Raw genomic sequence first — 17985 nt, 5'->3', positions numbered from 1 at the left:
TAACTATTACTTTTGTGGCACGTAACTGATCTTCTGAAGGATAAAGGTAGAAGATTTTTGTCACTATATGTTACTATCCTAGGTCTACCATTTTCCACTATTTTGTTACCTTTTGTAACTTCTGAGTTAATCCATAAAACCTGTTCTCTTCTAATACACAATACTATATGGCCTATTTGGCAAAAACTATCCCAAAGCCTAAAAAAAAAGTTCACGCGGGGCTTCCCTGGTGGCGCAGTGGTTGAGAGTCCGCCTGCCGATGCAGGGCACACGGGTTCATGCCCCGGTCCGAGAGGATCCCACATGCCGCGGAGCGACTGGGCCCGTGAGCCATGGCCACTGGGCCTGCGTGTCCGGAAGCCTGTGCTCCGCAGCGGGAGAGGCGCCAGCAGTGAGAGGCCCGCGTACCGCAAAAAAAAAAAAAAAAAAAAAAAAAAAGAAAGAAAAAAACCCACTGGGAAAAAAGCCAAGTTTGGAGCTTCAAGTAAAATTTACCTAATAATTAGTATAACATATTAGATCATGTATAACAATACTCTATTACTGTCCATGACCATGACAGAAACAACACTGGTAACAAATCAACTTCAATCACTCCAAACCAACATGTGGTTCATTCCACCAGATTCCTCCTCAATAAAGTTTAACTACTGTACAGCAGATAACATAGTAAAACACTGTGCTCAGCAACTACTCAAGAAACGTTGATCATAAAAGGATTTCCTTCATAGTTCCCAAATTCTGTATCTATTATTTCCTTTACATCCAAAAATATATCACCACTCGAAAATGGATAAGTGTAATATACAAAACCCAAATCTTGACAGCGTCAAGAAGAATAGCAAATCGATTCCTAAAAAGTCTAATTATGCAAGCTTAAAAAACCTTAGAAGTAAACTGAGACAAGATTACAGGACAACACTGCCAATGAACCCCTCACTCTGTACATTAACAAAGCGTTTAGAACAGGAAGATGCTGTTAATAATTAAAACTTGTAGACTAATTACAAGGCTTCATTGAAAAGACAGTAAGGAAAAACTGAGGCCAACGTGACATAGTCAAGGACAAGTCATCTGGGACTCAAAAAGACCAAAACTACTTCTTCAGCACAAGCAAAAGCCAAGCGCTAACAGTGCAATAAGAGGAAGTGAGACGCAAACCGTCTAGGAAGAGGGAGTTAAGCAAATGCCTGACATCCAGTTAAAAGCGACTGTAACCCCCGGAAACAGGATCCCGGGAAGCTTGGCGGGCACTCCAAGGTTTGGCTCTAAGCTGCAGGACCCGGTCACCTCTCCTTCCACTCCTCCCCTCCATCATGGGGGCGGGGGTGTGTATGTGTGGGAGGAGTGCCCAGAGAGCCCGCCCCCCTCGCCGGACGAAGAGCCGGGCGGGTGCAAGGGGAGGTGGCATGCGGCCGAAGGAGGAGAGAGCCGGCCCAAGTGACTGGAGCTAGAGGCGGAGACACAGTATGGGCAGGGGACCGCCATACGACATGGAAGATGGAGCCACCCACCCCCACCCCCCGGCCCGTACGTAACGAAGACTGGAAGGACTGAGAGGTAAAAGGTGATGAGAGGAATGAGAGGCGCCCCTCCCCAAGACAGGGGTGGGCACACCCTTGCCCCCCAATCCGGGCGGAAGAGTTACTCTTGGAAAGCTTCTTTTGCGGACTATAGGAAGAACGTGGAGGCCCCGCCCCTGAGCCAAGAATCTGGAGGATGAAAAGTACTGTCAGGCCCCGGACCAAGCCTCCCGGGAGGCCCGGCCCGCCCCCTCCCAGCCAGCGGCCCAGGCAGGTGCCGCCCCTCCCCCAGCCCGGCGCCCACTCTCCCGCCCGACCATGCACCCTGTCTCCTCGCGCCCCTGCCACAGAGCCGTCTCCCTCCCTTCCCCACTCACCTTCCCGGGCGGCTCCGCCGCTCTCCGCTGACCCCGCCAGCGGCCACAGCTCACACACGCCGCTTCTGGTCCCGCACTCTCCCCCTCACTCACACACAACGCGACCGCGACTCCGGAGCGGCCCACATATTATGCGTCACTCGTTCGCTACGTACGCTGCGCGCGCGCGCATCACCCGACTTGGCGCGAGGCTTGCTGGCAGGAGGCGGGAGGAGAACGCCAGGGCGAGCGGAGGAATATCTACGAGCCGAAGTCGCGTGGAAAATGAAGTTCCGCCTCTAGGGGCGGAGCCCACCAAGTCTTGATTGGCGTGTGAGCAGTTTTGCCCGCGCGTTGACTTCTGGGGTTTGTAGTTTTTAGTGTAAACGAGAACTGCTACGTACTCATTGGCTGCTCAGGAAGGCGGAAGCGAAAAGCGAGAGACTCGATTCTGCCAGCCCAAAGCTAGAACGGCTGGATACCTTCCCAGTACTTTATTCGGCCCTGTGTGACAGGGAAGAGCCGTTGTTTTATTCTCCCATTGGCCCCGTTATACCTAGAACCTACCAGGATCTAAGAAAATATTTCCCGAAGTGTATGAGAAATCACATCAGTCATTAAGCAGAAGGCTCTGGTCTTCCTGTTCAAGACCTAGCCTGTAGGATCAATAAATATTTATCCTAGGTATTACATGTGAGGCAGAGAAAAGGAAAAACTCAAAAGGACATAGATTAAGGCAGAGCTGACCTCAGAGGTCATCTAATTCCTTTATTTTGCAGTTGGGAAAAGTGAGACCCGGAGAGAGTGACTTGACTCACATCACACAACCAATTAGCAGCAGAACCAGAACGACTCCTGACTGACTTGGGGATCCCTTTTTGGAGACGTGAAAGGTAAACTCCACAGCTAAGCAGAATCTCTCCCTGACAAGATCCTATCGAGCCTTTATCTCTGGGAGTCCTGAGTAAGTTTCTGTGCATTTTTACGGAGTCCTCACAGTCAGCACTTTCACATGGGGAACATGGGACACAGCAAGCCGTCTGCCATGCTCAGGTTCCATAGCTAGATTAAGAAGCTAGCCAGAGCCTGGGTGCTGGGTCTCTTGATTCTGTTCCCCACCAGGCCCCATTCCCCGCTTTCCAGAAAAGAGACTTCCCTCCTCTTAAGTATATAACTTGAAACAGGTGATACTCAGGCACAAAATTCTAGAATGTTGGGTGGCAGTGTGGCAGATGTGCCACCTCTCTGCAACGCTTTCACCTGCCACAACACATAGCTCTCTTCTTTGTGCTTCTGGGACTTTGCCTGTAATGGCCACTACCATTACCTCTGACTTTATATAGCTCTGAGCCAAGTGTTTTAACCACACTTTTTCATATAACGCTCACTACCACCCCACAGGGTAGGTACAGTTTGCCGCCTACACAGATGAGAAATCTGAGCCCAGATTGGTGGCCCAAGGAATGGGGCCCAGGTTCGTGGGTCCACAGGCTGGACTGATAACTTTCCTACATCGGTGCTACAGCAATCCTTCACCTGACTTTCCTGCCATGCCTCCCTGGATCATGAACCCAAAATGCATGAGAATGGAGCACTCAAGGCTTAGATACCCTCCCTTTTTCCATGATCTAGCCAGTGTGGTGGTGACTTCCCCACTGACTGAGGTCCTGAAACGCAGATCCCTGTGGGAACCCAGGTTCCAGCTTGCCTCCCCTTGGCACAGCCTCAGCCTGCCACCAGATGGCACTGCTCCCCTTCAGAAAATCAGCCTGGGGCCCTGGGTAAATGATGGGAATAAGGGGCATGCCAGAGGGCCTTTGGAGAAGCCAGGGCCCAGGAGGCTAGGGAAGCAGAACAGGAGCTATATAAGACCTGTCTAGCAACTGCTTCCTCCATAATCTCTGTTCTATAATGCCTGTGCCCCCCATACCTCTGCCAAAAGCCCCCCCACATACCTGCAGCCGCAGACCTGCAGGCACTTCCAGACTCCCGCTCTGGGAAGGGGAAAAGACTGCACTCAGGTTTTCTGGGCTGCAGACACATTTCAAGCACACTCACTGTCACATTTCGTAGGCCAAGGTAACATGTGCCAGAGACACAAGCATGCCCTCCCATGCACTGGCACCAGTCCTCACAGCCAACACTTTCACATCTAAGTACGTGCAAGTACAAAGCTACAGATAAATCAGGCCCCCACACCCATCTTGACCTGGCACATCACACCTGAATCATTGGATAAAGAGATTCCTTGGCCTCTTTAGAAGAACATTTCTGGACGCTGTCTCCCTCTGCTCTGCGTGTGCCCATCTCCCCTTATGGTATGCCTCAAAAAGCAGCAGCCACCATCCAAAAGGGCAAGAAGTCATGCTTGCAGGGCTGCCCAGTGGCAAAGGGAGAGCAAGAGCAGCACAGCCCTGGTCCCAGCACGAAGGGCTACAGACTTAGGTATGCTCCGACCTGCCCTCATCCCCACACATGCCCATGCACTGGGGTAGGAAAATCAATAGCACCACGTCCTCTGAGCTTCAGGATGCTCCTCCTCTTTCCCCTATCCTCTGTCTCCCCCATCTCCCCCTCTTCCCTTTTCCACCACCCCTTCTTTCCCTTCACTTACTTCCAGGTTCACCGGACCCAGGTGCTCCCATTAGCCCTTCGCCACCCTGGTGCCACCACAACTCCTGTGCCTCCTCCTGTCCCACATCTATTCCCACTCTGTTTGCTGAGCAAGACTGCTACTGCAAGTGTCCGGGAGTCACAGGAGCCACCGAGGAGAGGCTCGGGGCTTCCAGGCTCTGGGGACCCCAACCTGGACAAAAAAGGGAATTCAATCATTCACTTGGTGCCCTCCCCCTTCCTGGGAGCCCCTACAGCCTCCTAGAAAGATGGAACACTACCCCTGTTGCCCAAGAGGTGTGCAAAGCAACCACCCCGTATGACTGCATCCACATCCACCATTCTCATTTCACAGAGTGAGAAACTGAGGCTCCACCTCGTCCAGTGGCCACAGATGCTGCAGTCTCCAGAAGTCAGTACCGTCTCCTGCTCCCACAGGCACAAGTTCATAGAGGGGCCTAAGACTCAGGTGAGAAATGAAGCAGCGACCCCCCAGCCCCACCCCAATTCCCACGTACCAGGATCCCAGCCAGAGTGAGGAGCCCCCAGAAGAGCACCATGCAATATTGAGGACATACTTATATATTTTAAATTATTCTTTATCTGAAATTAAAATTGAACCGGACATTCTATATAATATCTAGCAGCCCCACCTCAGAACCGCTGCTCAGCCACAGACCCCAAGGACTCCCCTTGATGGCCCCCATGGCCTCACTTAAATCACCTGCAAAATAGTTAGAAGTAAATCAGAACAGCTGCCTCCCAGTGGGTCTCATTAAAGATTAGACGGGCCAAGCAGTCAAGGTTGCCTTATCCGAAAGCTGATCTGGGTAACATCAGGCTCAAAGTCCTCCCTTCTCCCCGTTCTCTCTTTAACCCTATCACCGATGGTGACAGATAAGAAAATAGTTTCTTTGCCTCTTTATTGGGAAGAGTTTGCAGAAGGAGACAGGTCAGCAGTTGAGTCTAGCTTTGGAGGTAGACAGACCTGCATCCTAACACTAGTGCTCCCGTAATTGGCCTAATTACTTCACCTCTCGAGCTTCAGTTTCTCCAGCTGGAAAATGGGAATAACACCTCCTTTCTAGCATTGTTATGAGGACTAAGTGGAACCATGCCTGTAAAGTGCTTAGCTTGGGGTCTGGCACACAGGAGGTGCTAGCTAAGTGGTGGCTATTTCTATTGTGATTACTTTTGGTCTGTGGCTGACCCTATTGCTGTTCTTCAGGACTACCTCAGCCCTGGCTGATTTCTCTTTGCCCCCGGTACTACTGCCTGCTGGAAGAGCTCAAGCTTTCCTCATCAAAATGAGAAATGAGCTCCTTACCAGAAAAATCCTGGGGCACATTTTCAGACACATTGGGAAGTAGTGGAGTAACCACTCTTAGGGATCATCTGTCTACTCTCTGTCCCAGCACAGAACTAAAAACTGCGTGGGTCAGAGGGTAGATTTTTTTTTTTAACATCTTTATTGGCGTATAATTTCTTTACAATGGTGTGTTAATTTCTGCTTTATAACAAAGTGAATCAGCCATACATATACATATATCCCCATATCAGAGGGTGGATTTAAGAGGATCTGCTCCTAGGCCTCCTCATGCCTGAAAAGGCCGCCATCAATCAAGGGTGAGGGCAGTCAAGGCCAAGGAACTCCTTAGATGTGAATTCAGACATGTTGCCCTCCCCAAACCAGCCTGTCGACCCTGCCTCCCTGCTGAGATGAAGCCTGCATCTGGAACCCTGCCCAGAGTGCATTCACTGTCTTCCCTGGGGTCCTCTGGCAGGATGGCGATGTCACAATCAAAGTAGAGTCCAGAGAGGATGGCCAGAGATGGTGTCCCCTGGGCCACCCTCACAATGGACCCGCCCAGCACAAACAGGGGCTGGAGCATGAAAAGCTCCAAATTCTGCCCTCCATCTACTCCCAGGACCTGTCAGATCCACGAGCCTGGCTGCCAGTTATCACCCTTGCTGACTCCTGGGGCCCTGCTCTTCCCAGAGGCTATGCTCCAGGTAAGAGTTAGAGGTTGCGGAACAGGTACAGGGGAGGTAAGGAACCTCTTTTGCCTCAGGTTTTTAGAATTGTAAATCCTTCCGGGAAGAAACAACAGTGGAGTCAGCATTGGAGAGAGAAGCCCTTGGATTTTGACAATGCCTGTTTGTAAGCACAAGACTTTTCTACAGGACTCAGGGATCTCTGGCCTGACCCACCTGAAGGTACTCTGGGGACTGCTGGAGTAGACCCTGAGGAAGACTCAGGTCAGATAAAGCTTCCCACCCTATCAGTTCTTTCACTTTGAAAGGCCTGGAGCAGAATGACTTTGATGGAAGGAAGCTGATCTGACCGTCAATTCAGATGTCAGAGATCCACCACCACCACCTGAAGTAATCACCTACTGCCCCACCCCCAAACCTGGCCACGTTGGACCTGGACCCCAAAGAGATATTGCCAGATATAGCCAGGAGTATCCAGTTAGGCCTGGGAGCCGAAGTTATCAAGGGGAGGTGTTTCTAGGTGCAGAGGGTGTCCTGGGCTCTTACTATGAGGCAGTTCCTCTTCATTCCCTCAGAGGTAGGGGTGTCTCTCCATGAAAAGTCACATGATGTTCCTGGGGGGAGCCCCTCTGCCCAGCTCCTGCTTCACCAGGCCCAAACTTGTCACAGGATAGCCTTTTGTGAAGTCACAAAGCTGGCTGCTTCCCACAGGACCAGGGACCGGGACAATCAGGGACTACTGGGCATGACTTGGGGAGATGGAAGGCTTCAGAAGTGGCCTTTGGACTCTGGAGAGGAGTCTTGAAGGGCTTAGGTTGTAGGGCGTGAAGGGATCTGTTGGAGACCTGGGGAAGAAGACAGTTTCTCAGATTCTGGTCATTGCCAGGAGGTGAGAACAGCTGGGGCTTGGGGCTGTGGTCTTTGGCTATGGGTTTGTCCCTCAAGACCCAGGGGGAGGGTGGGAAAGGAGAGCCCTGCCCCAAATGAGTACATATAAAGGTCCTTTTCACTGGTGTTCTGGATGTTCCATGGCAAAAAGAGGTTAAGACCTCTGTCTGAGCTGGGGACCAGATCTTCCCCTCAGCGCAATCCATCCATGATCATCTACTTATTGAATATTCCACCTGCTTCTTGGGCAAGCACATGCGGCCAAATTCTGTTGCATTAATAAGCAGCCCTGATGGCCTTGGGGCACCTTCACCTGTTGGACTGCTCAGAGGAAGAAGGGATAAAAGACTATTAAGGAGAAGAAATCCAAGTCCCCAGCATTCACTCTCTCCGGAGTGTTGAGATTCTCACCACCAGAGGAGCAAACCCAGGGGAGAAAACAGGAGGGAGGAGAAAGCTTCACTACAGAAAGTGTGGAAAGTCATCCACTGTTGTCAAAGGTCACAGTTGGTATGTGGAGGATGAGGAGAGCCACTTGACGGGAGCCCTGTTCTAAAAACCAATGAACAAAACTGTTTTCCGTGAAGTTAAGGATTCCTGTGCCTAGCCCTGTACCTGAATCCCTTGGACTGAGGAGGATGCAGCACACAGTAGAGATGACAGGTCCTGTCCTCAAGGGCCCATAGTCTAGGGACTGAGTGAGCGTGCCCAGCTTCCTCCCTTAAAGAGAAGGCTAATGTCCCAGGAATGTGGCCCAAAGTCCCAGGAAATGGTGGGGCAGCCTAGAATCCAGGGACCCCACCTCCCAGGCCAAGGCCTTACATTTCCCTGAAGGTAAGAACAGACTAGAATCTTGAGGGCTTTTGACAATTGAGCCAAGGCAGCTTCACACTGCCCTTCAGGGTCTGCAAGTCTGGGTCTTGGGGTCACTCATTCTTTTGAGAGTGACTGTTCCTCACGTGGCTCCTCTCTTGGCCATTTTTGTTGCTGCATTCAAGAAGGCCTCCAGAGAGAACCTCCTGCTGTCTGCTCCATAAAGCCAGTGGGTATGCTGTGGGGATAGACCTGGCCTGAGGGGTAAGTGACTAGAGGGTGACTCTGGGTAAGTTTCCCCATCCATCCCTCATAAGTTTACTAGATCCATGGTTTTCAAATTTTGATAGCATTATTTTAGCACAGAATCTTTTTATTTTAATGCAGTGAAATCTTGTACACCTGTTCATTAAGTAGATAAGAGAGCCATGTTGGTAGTTGCAGGACATGGTGTGTCAGAGTCCCTACCAATTCTGAAGAACCCCCTACAGTTCCAATAAACTCAGTTTGAAAACCACATGCCACATGGCTTCCAGAGACTTCCAGGTTTGACCTGCCATGAATTTGTGGCTTCAAAGCCCAGGCTTCATGGAGGATGAGAACAGGCCAAGGAATGCCATGTTTAGTGGCCCCCTCAGAGCACTGCCATGAGTACCTTCCCCCACTACCACTTCCAGTTCCTGGTTCTGACTCAGCTTATTTACAACTGCCAATGCATCCCCAAGCCCACCTCTCACCTGATCTTCTGCTGCCAACTTTGCTTCTCTCTTGCAGACTCTAAAATCAGCATCTAAGCTTCTGTGGCCCGAAGCCCACATAGGAGTCCTAAGTCAGGAGCACATCAGGTACCTTTCTGTAGCTGAGTTCAGTAGGCAGAAAACAGGAGACTCCCTTCCTTCAGGTAGCATTCAGCTTTGCTTGACTCTCTTCTGAGACCCTTGTAGCTTCCAGAATTGTCCTTGTCCTTTTTTTCAATACAGAACATTTTTGGTTTTGTGAGGCTGATAGCCTCACCTAGGAGCCAGAAAAGGCCCAGGGCAGCCTGGGTGGGGGACAAACCCTGTCCTCCCCAGTTCTTTTCCCCTAAGATGCAGAGCAGAGAGGACCCAGGCAAGGTGGGCTCTCCACACCACAAGCCAGGGCAGGCCTGGATTCCAGGGGCTTTTGTTCCAGAGAATCTCTGAGAAGCATCATGGCCTTGGCTACTTTCAGGAGGACAATGAATTCAGGAGAGCAGAGTAATGATGCTGTAGAGCTTGTTACAGAGAAAGGCAGCTACATTGCAGCTGAGAACAGAGGCTGCTCTGCCTTTATGGCAGGGGAGGCATGGCAAAGAGCAGACACTCCCCACCGCCAGGTGAGCCCTGGTGAGGGAATGAACAAGGATCCTTAGTAAGCTGACAGGCTAATGTGAGGTTCCCAGGCTTGGCTGCACATTTGAATCACCTGTGGTGCTCTTCTGACCAACCAGTGCTAGAACCCTGTTCCAGACCAATTAAAGCAGTATCTCTACAGGTGAGGCGCAGCCATCTTTGTTTTCCGAAGCTCCCCAGGTGATTAATTTACAGCCAAGGCAGAGAACCAGTGGCCTAGGAGGAGAGATTAGCATTAAACAGGATGTGGGCATAATGGTCTTCACCATGAGGTGGGGCCTAGAGGCTTGAAATCCTGGAGGCCAAGTAAGCTGGGCCCTGCTGTCACTGGAAGCCATGGGACCCCCTCTTACCCACCTACCAACACAACCACCCACCCGCCACACACAAACTAGAGCATCTATTTTGGGGAAAACAGGACAGAAGTCTCAGGGATCCAGCTCCAGGGAAGGAGAGTGTGCACTCTGGTTTAGAATCTTGACCCTGCCCCTCTCTAGCTGTGTGGCCCTGACAGCCCTTCTGAGTCTCAATCCTCATCTGTAAAATGAGGCAATATTGCCTGTTTTGAGGGTGGTTGCAAGGAAGCACCTGGCTCACTGGAAGAGCTCCAGAGATGGGGCTGTTAGCAGCAGTAGCAGCCCAAACTCAATCTGTCAGCACAGGCAGGGCCCTAGTGATCACCTGTCCAATCCCTTGGTTTTTTACACAAAGACCTCAAAGTCCAGAGGGGAGAAATTTTCACAGGCCATGCAGCCAGCCAGAACCATAATCTCCGTCCACCCAGGCAGCTTTGCATCATAGTGCCCTTCCTGTGTGTGGCTTTAGCTCCCCTCATCCAGCAAAACCCTGAAAATGAGTACTGGGGCTTCTGAAGAAGCAAGCAAAGATTTTAAAATACCTCTAGAATGTCTTATTTGAGATGCCTGGTTGATCCCCTTAGGGCAGAGGGTGTGCTCAGCCTATCTGGCTACTTGGCCCTAATGTGCTGTTTGTCTCCAGTCCCTTTTGACGTTCTTGGTACTTTGGTGCCAACTGTGTGGCCCCCTGGGTATATAAGGACGCCACCCTGCCCCTGGAGCCTGGGCCTGGGGTTAGGAAGGGCAGAGAGGGCAGGGAAGAGGCATGGTTGGTTTTCAATATAAGCCTTTTTTGTACTCTGACTTTGAAGCCAAAGCATTACACTGAGCATGTACTACTTTGATAAAAAATAAAATTGGTATTGAAAAGTAAAACTCTGCATGTCATTATACATTTCTCAAAACCCGTAGAATGTACAAGCACCAAGAGTGAACCCTAACGTAAACTGTGGACTTTGGGTGACAGTGATGTGTCAACGTAGGTTCATTCATTGAGAAAAACGCACCTCTGTGTTGGGGGATGCTGATGGCAGGGAGGCTGTGCAGGTGTCGGGAAAGGGGGTTTTAGGGAACTCTACTTTCCGCTCAATTTTGCTATGAACTTAAAACAGCTCTAAAAGGAGTCTATTTATAAGCAAACATAAATAAATAAAAGTAAGACTGACAAATGCAGAGAATAGTACCCTCCTCGTGGTGTTTGCAAGGATTACATGATCTAATGGACATAAAGGGCTTAGCCTGACCCCGGTGATTGCTCAATATGTGTTGGCTTTTGTGTTTTATTCTAAAGCCATCTCCGTCCCGTGGTTCCCTCTCAGGTGCCACTCATGGGAGGAAGATGGGAGAAACAGGCCTTTCCCATCCTTTATCTCAGGATGCTGAGGCACCAAAGCCTTTGTCACTAGCTCAATCACATGGTTTAACTGGTGATGCAACAGCCAGGCCTCTGGGGACAGTTTCTAACCTCTGTTGGGGCTGAAGTTTACACTCAGTCCAGACTCCTGACAGGTACTGAGCACCTACTTTGTGCAAGGTCCTATGCTCAGCCCTTTGAAGGTTTCCCTTATCAGTCCTATGAGGTAGGCATCATGCTCCATTTTGACAGATAAGTAAACTATGGCTCAGAGAAGTTGACTAGTGCAAGGCTGCTCAGCTCTAAGGACAAAGAGAACAGAGCTGTTTTCTCATCCATTAGGAAAGGAGACACAGGAGGTGAGCATTCAACCAACACACCAGGGACTTCTTGGCCTGTGGCACTCAACCGTGCCCTTCAGCAGCCTCACGAAGATGCCACCTTGGAGAAAAACATCTTCTTCCCAGAGGGGCTGGAGCAGCCCAGTGGCCTCCACCAGGTGTTGGGACACCTGCCCTGAGGAGGGATGAGGAAGCATGCCAGTTCCCCCTCTTAGAGGGCCTGGGTTTGTAGGTGCTGGAGCAGAAAGCCTGATTCCCCCTGGCCTACCACATCCTTTTTAGGCAGCTCATGCCTCCCTTTGTGAAGCCCTTGCCTGCTGCCTCCTCCAGGTGAAGGGCAGATGAGGAGGAGGAACTCTCCTGGAGGTCCAGACCTTCAGTGTGGTAGCTGGGCACAATCTGGGAAGGCCTCCTGCAGGTGGTATGAGAAATAGGCTGCAAAGGAGGTTAAGAGAAATAGATGAAGGGAACCACAGGAAGAACCCAAACTCTGATTTCCCTCGGCCTCCTTAGAACTGCAGATGCACCTCTCCCTCCTGCTGCTCACTCGTTTGCTCATTCCTTCAGTTATTCATTGAGCATCATGTGCTGGGCAGGAAACAGGGTCCTGCCTCATGTTCATAGGCTCTTAGGAGAGACAGCCACACAAAAAGCCTTACAATGTGACAAAGGCTACAATGAACATGTTCTGGGACCCCCAAAGGCTGCTTAAGAGGTTAGAGAATCCAGGACAGTTGACATGTAGCTCTTGAAAGTCCAGACTTATGTTTCTTAACTCCCAAATATGCTTACAAAGCAAATGAATGCTTTTTATAGGAAAAAGATGTTACTTTGATCTTAAACAATGTTGAGTTCCCCAGTGTTGTGTTTGTAAGCCCCACATCCAACTTTGGAACATTTTTTTCTGGATCCTAGTGGATCTTAGCTCTTTTTTTTATTTTAAAATTGTGATAAAGTATACACAACATAAAATTGACCATCTTAACCATTATAAGTGTACAGTTAAGTGGTATTAAATACATTCATAACGTGTAACCATCACCACCATCTGTCTCCATAACCTTAAGTCTTTTCATCTTGCAAAACTGAAACTCTATACCCGTTAAACAATACCTCCCCATTCTCTACTCCCCCCACCTCCTGGCAACCACCATTCTACTTTTCTGTTCTATGAATTTGACTAGATACTTCATAAAGTAGAATCATACAGTGTTTGTCTTTCTGTGACTGGCTTATTTCACTTAGCATAATGTCCTCAAGGTTCATTCATGCTGTAGCATATGTCAGAATTTCCTTCCTTTGTAAAGTTGAATAGTATTCCAGTGTATCTAAATACCATTTTCTGTTTATCTGTCTAGCTGTTGATGGATACTTGGGTTGCTTCCACATTTTATCTATTGTAAATAATGCTGCTATGAACATGGGTGTGTAAATATCTGCTTTTGTTCTTTTGGGTACATACTCAGCAGTGGAACTGCTGAATCATATGATAATTCCATTTTTAATTTTTTGAGCAACTGCTATACTGTGTTCCATAGTAGCAGTACCATTTTACATTCCCACCAACAGTGCACAAGGGTTGCAGTTTCTCCACATCCTTGCCAACATTTCTTATTCTTGTTTATTTCATTGCTAGCATATAGAAATACACAGTTGTGTATTGAGTTTGTATCTAATTTTCTGAATTCATTTATTAGTTCTGACAGTTTTTTGTGTGGAATCTTTAGTGTTTATCACATAAGGTCCTACCATCTGCAAACAGATTATTTTACTTCTTCCTTTCCAATCTGGATGCCTTTAATTTATTTTTCTTGCCGAATTGCTCTGGTTATCAATTTCAGTACTGAAGTGGCAAAAGCAGCCATCATTGACCTGTTTCTGTTGTTAGAAGAAAATCTTTCAGATTTTCACCATTGAGTATGATTTTTGCTGTGGGTTTTTCATTTATGTTTTTTATTATGTTGAAGTAGTTTCCATCTGTTCCTAGTTTGTTGAACATTTTAATCATGAAAAGGTGTTGAATTTTGTCAGATGCCTTTTCTGCATCAATTGAGATGATCATGTGCTTTTCCCCCTTCATTCCATTAATGTGCAGTGTTACATTGATCGATTTTAGAATGATGAAACATCCTTGCATTCCAGGAAGAAATTGCACTCGGTTGTGGTGTGTAATCCTCTCAATATGCTGCTAAATTTATTTTGCTAGTATTTTGTAGAGGATTTTTACATCAGTGTTTATAAGGGATAGTGGTATGCAGTTTTCTTGTAGTGTCTTTATCTGGCTTTTGTATCAGGGCCTCATAGAATGAGTTAGCAGGTGTTCCTGCCTCTTCAATTTTTTGGAAAAGTTTAAGAAGGATTGGTATTAGTTCTTCTTTAAATGTTTGGTAGAATTCACCAGCGAAACCATGAGGTCTAGGGCTTTTCTTTGCTGGAGATTTTTGATGACTGATTCAATCTCCTTACTAGTTATAGGTCTATTCAGATTTTCTATTTCTTCATTATTTAGTCTTGGTAGGTTTTATGTTTCCAAGGAATGTATCCATTTCATCTAGGTTATCCAAGTTGTTGGCATATAATTATTCGTAGTAATCTCTTACAATCCTTTTTATTTCTATAGAATCGGTAGTAATATTCCCACTTTCATTTCTTTTTTCTTTTTTAAGTACCAAAGATCTTTATTCTCAGGTCTGATACTGAATCTGTGGCTTCAGATAATGTCACTATTTTGAGAATTATCTTCATTCTTTGCAAGTCTTCAGCCACAAAGTTACACCTTATTCTCATGACAAGATAAGTGAATCAGGCTGGAAGGGGATTAAGGAGGTACACTGATGATAAAAGCAAAGGGGAACACACACTTTTAGAAGCATATTGTCCCAGTTACCTTGAAAGTTAAATTTCAGATTAATTTACAAAAGTAGTGACAGTACCATGATTTAAGTGAAAATCAACACAAGTTATACCTTAAAAAATAAAAAAAAATCAATTCAGAAATGCTAAGTCAGGCAAGCATGCAAAATTCAAAGTATTAAAAAATACAACCGGTTGCCCAAACAGATATATCCCTCAGAAAAAGGGATATGAAAATGCTAAACAGAACTAAAGGAATTAGAAGCTGAATTAGCAGACCAATTCCCTCATTTTATAAATGAGGGCAGACATTAACTGGCAAAGCTTACTCAGCTAGATTAAGGGTGTATACAGATCTAATTCCTGGTGCTATTTGCAACTACACATATCTAAAATACAAGGAGATAAATATCTGGAACACATTAGGCCCACTGATTTAAACAAAACAGTTCAAAAGTGGGGGTGAAGTTGTTGAAGTTGTTATTATAGCATAGCAGCACATTATACATATGTAAGATATTAAATGGCAAGAAAGAATCTCTTAAGGTTTTAATGCTCAGTTAATACACAATCAAGTTTCCATCCAATTTTCTGATGTAGAGCGAACTGTACTAGCTTAAAAAAAAAAGTACATTCTTCAGTGTTCTTCTACACTTTTTTTGGCCTATCTTTCAAAACTGAGCACTGGGTATTTTTAATGTAAGTAATGTGATGTTTTATATGTACATTTTAATTGCACATTTTAGGAATAAATAAAATCCATATTTCAGTAACTGATAGTGTATTTATAAAATGAAAACCTCTATCAAAATACACTTTTCACTGGGAAAAATAAATAAAACAGACAAATGGATCTACACAAAGTAAAAATTAACTTTGGTAAATTTCAGTGTAGGACAGTCCATAACAAGCTTATTTGCCCTTACTCCCCCAGAGCTGATCATCTTCCAAGTTAAGATTTTAAAAATATTTTTAAATTGAGATTATTATGTTGACATTTGTTTCTCATTCCACATCATCTTCAGCCAAGCTCTGAGCACTTACAATTCTCTGACTAATTGTTGGGAGCTTAGTCAGAAGCCTCTGGAACACTGGTGGTGGAAGAGTTTGCTGCCATACTTGCAGTAACTGCTGTGGCTGTCCACACACAGCAATTGCATTTGTCAAATGGTCCACACTCTTCTCATATTCACCTTGAGCTAGTAACTCTTCACCAAGCTGTATTTCTTCAAGGAAGAATTTCGGAACGGCTCCAGCATCTTTAAGGTCAGGTAACTTGGAAAGTCCAGCTCTCTCTTTGGCACGCTTCTGTTTCTTTCTTCGTTCTCGAAGCCTGTTCTTGAAGTTGGGGTCACTCCGTCTCCTGCGGTCGAAGTAAATGCAGTACCCAATGAAAAGGGCCCTGCACACACCGGCGGAGATGGCGCTGTTCCGGCCGTCCATCTTCTCTCCAACAAGGCTTCTTTTCTTCCCGCAAAGAAGCTGTTGGCTCAGAACCCTCAGAGCAGACTCCCACTTTCATTTCTGATTTTAATAACTAGAATATTTTTTTTTCTTGTTCAGTCTAGCTAAAGTTTTGTCAGTCTTATTGATCTCTCAAAGAACCAACTTTTGGTTTCATTGACTTTCTCTATTTTTCTGTTCTCTATCTTCTAGGTCCTTACCTTGCTGTGGGTCCTTTCCCCAGAAAACTGTCCATACATATCAGAGTCTGCATACACATTCAGTCTTCACAGACCCCCTGAAACCCAAGGATCTCCATTTACAAATTTTGGTGCTGAAGGGCTTAAAATTCCAGTGGTCCCTGAAAGATTAAACTGGGTAAAGAACGAGGCAAGCAAAGGGACCAGCACTGACAACTCATCAGGCACTGAATCAGTGAGAGCCTCTTGAACTTTATTGTGGTAGGTTGGGTTGGGACCTGAGCATCTGCATTTATCAAAAGCTCCCAGGGAGGCCAGGCTGTTTGTTCTGGTCATGGTTTGAGCAATGAGACTCAAACAACCACACCCCCTCTAGCTCTGCTTCTCAGGTAAGTTCCCCTCTCCATAAAAGGCATCCCCAGGTAGGCAGGTGTCAACCTTGACTCCTCCCTTCTCTTAACCCCATTTTCAGTTGCCAAGACCTGAGATGCCATTTCCTAAACATCTCTGACTCCATTTGTCCATTTGTACCCCCCTCTTCAGTTTAGTTCACCAACGTCTCCTGCTTGGACCGTTGTAGAGGTCCTGTTACCCCCAGGTGTGATCCCCAACCTCCACCTGTGGTGCAATTTCAAATGTAAGTTGTCTTAAACTTTTCTTTTTTCCAAAACAAAAACCAAATTTATTCGGCAGACATTTTAATTAAGAAATCCTATAAATTAGGACCACCACAATTTCAGACACTCCAGTGTGAAGTGTATGTCAATAGCTACATCAGGAGAATGAACGAGACATCGAATCTTTTTTAAAAATTAGTTTAACTCCCTTAAAGTTTGGGGGTGGCACCTTATTTAAAGTGCTTTCAAGTTTCATATGGGTAAAGCCAGCGGTTTCTCCTCTTGGAGAGTCACATTTAAGAAAACGGTTTCGGTCACTCACAAAGAGCTGGTGGCAAGAGGAAACTGAGGGGAGAGAACTCATGAAAGCTCAGGCCCAAAGCTCCATGGAGAGCCAGAACAGAGCAGAAAAACAGCCAGGGTCTCATCCATGCAGTGCAGACATGAGAAAGGGTGGAATACAAAAGGCCGGCCAGGAGGACAGAAGAGAGACTCGAGACTGTTTATGCCTGTTTCTGAGAAAGCTCATGGAACAGCCAAGAGTGGCCTCACAGGAAAAGGAGGAGTTCTGGATAGAAGGAAAGCACAGAAAAAAACAAATAACTCTCCTCACACAACCCTCTCCACCTATGTGTCCTCTGGAGACTCCAAGAGGTAGCAAAGTACAGACAGGGCTCTTCTTGAAGCAAGAGAAAGAAAAGACACAGGGGTGAGTTAGCTCTCCCAGGAAGCCCACAGCCTTCCACCTAAGCATGTCTTAAACTTTTAATGTGACTTACAAGAGCCTGTGTGACCCTACCCCTGGTCATATATCTAGCCTTGTTTCTTTGTATCTTACTCACGCAGTTCCTTCCTCTTGGCCTTTACCTATCCTGTTCCCCCTACTCAGAATCCTCTTATCCATCTTTCACCCAACTCCCACTTCTGCTCCTGACCTGACTTGCCTATTCCCTCCCTCCTTTCACCCCAATCTAGGTTGGGAGCCTGCCTGGCCAATCCTGTCTGAATTAGGGCTGTTGTGATGATATCCAAAGCCCCTGAAGCTCCTTTAAGCAAAACAAGGACCTGATTGTAAGGAGAGAAAGGAGGTGGGTATTTTTTGGACTCCACAGCCGGGAACCCTGGTCCTTTCTTCCCTTTCTCCTTTGGGACTCTCAGCCCAGTGCCCTCTGACTGTTTACTTCATAGCTCTCTGCATCTTTGAAACTTGACTCCAAGTTTTGGGGCCATAAAATCCAATTGTAATTAGGTATTCTCCCT

The 17985-nt window shown here is 47.0% G+C and overlaps 1 protein-coding gene across 1 annotated transcript; it reads right to left on the bottom strand.

Moving 5' to 3' along the window:
- Positions 1 to 15229: 15229 nt before the first annotated feature.
- Positions 15230 to 15912, bottom strand: LOC136129941 (mitochondrial import receptor subunit TOM20 homolog). The gene has a single exon (XM_065886324.1). It carries the CDS (start codon positions 15906 to 15908, stop codon positions 15471 to 15473), a length of 438 nt encoding a protein of 145 aa, XP_065742396.1. The 5' UTR covers positions 15909 to 15912; the 3' UTR covers positions 15230 to 15470.
- Between the last annotated feature and the right edge of the window lie 2073 nt (positions 15913 to 17985).

The sequence above is a fragment of the Phocoena phocoena genome, chromosome 10 (assembly GCF_963924675.1).
Source record: "Phocoena phocoena chromosome 10, mPhoPho1.1, whole genome shotgun sequence".
NCBI lineage: Eukaryota > Metazoa > Chordata > Mammalia > Artiodactyla > Phocoenidae > Phocoena > Phocoena phocoena.
Note: the sequence above shows the minus strand (reverse complement) of the source record. Positions and strands in the feature narration are given on the sequence as shown.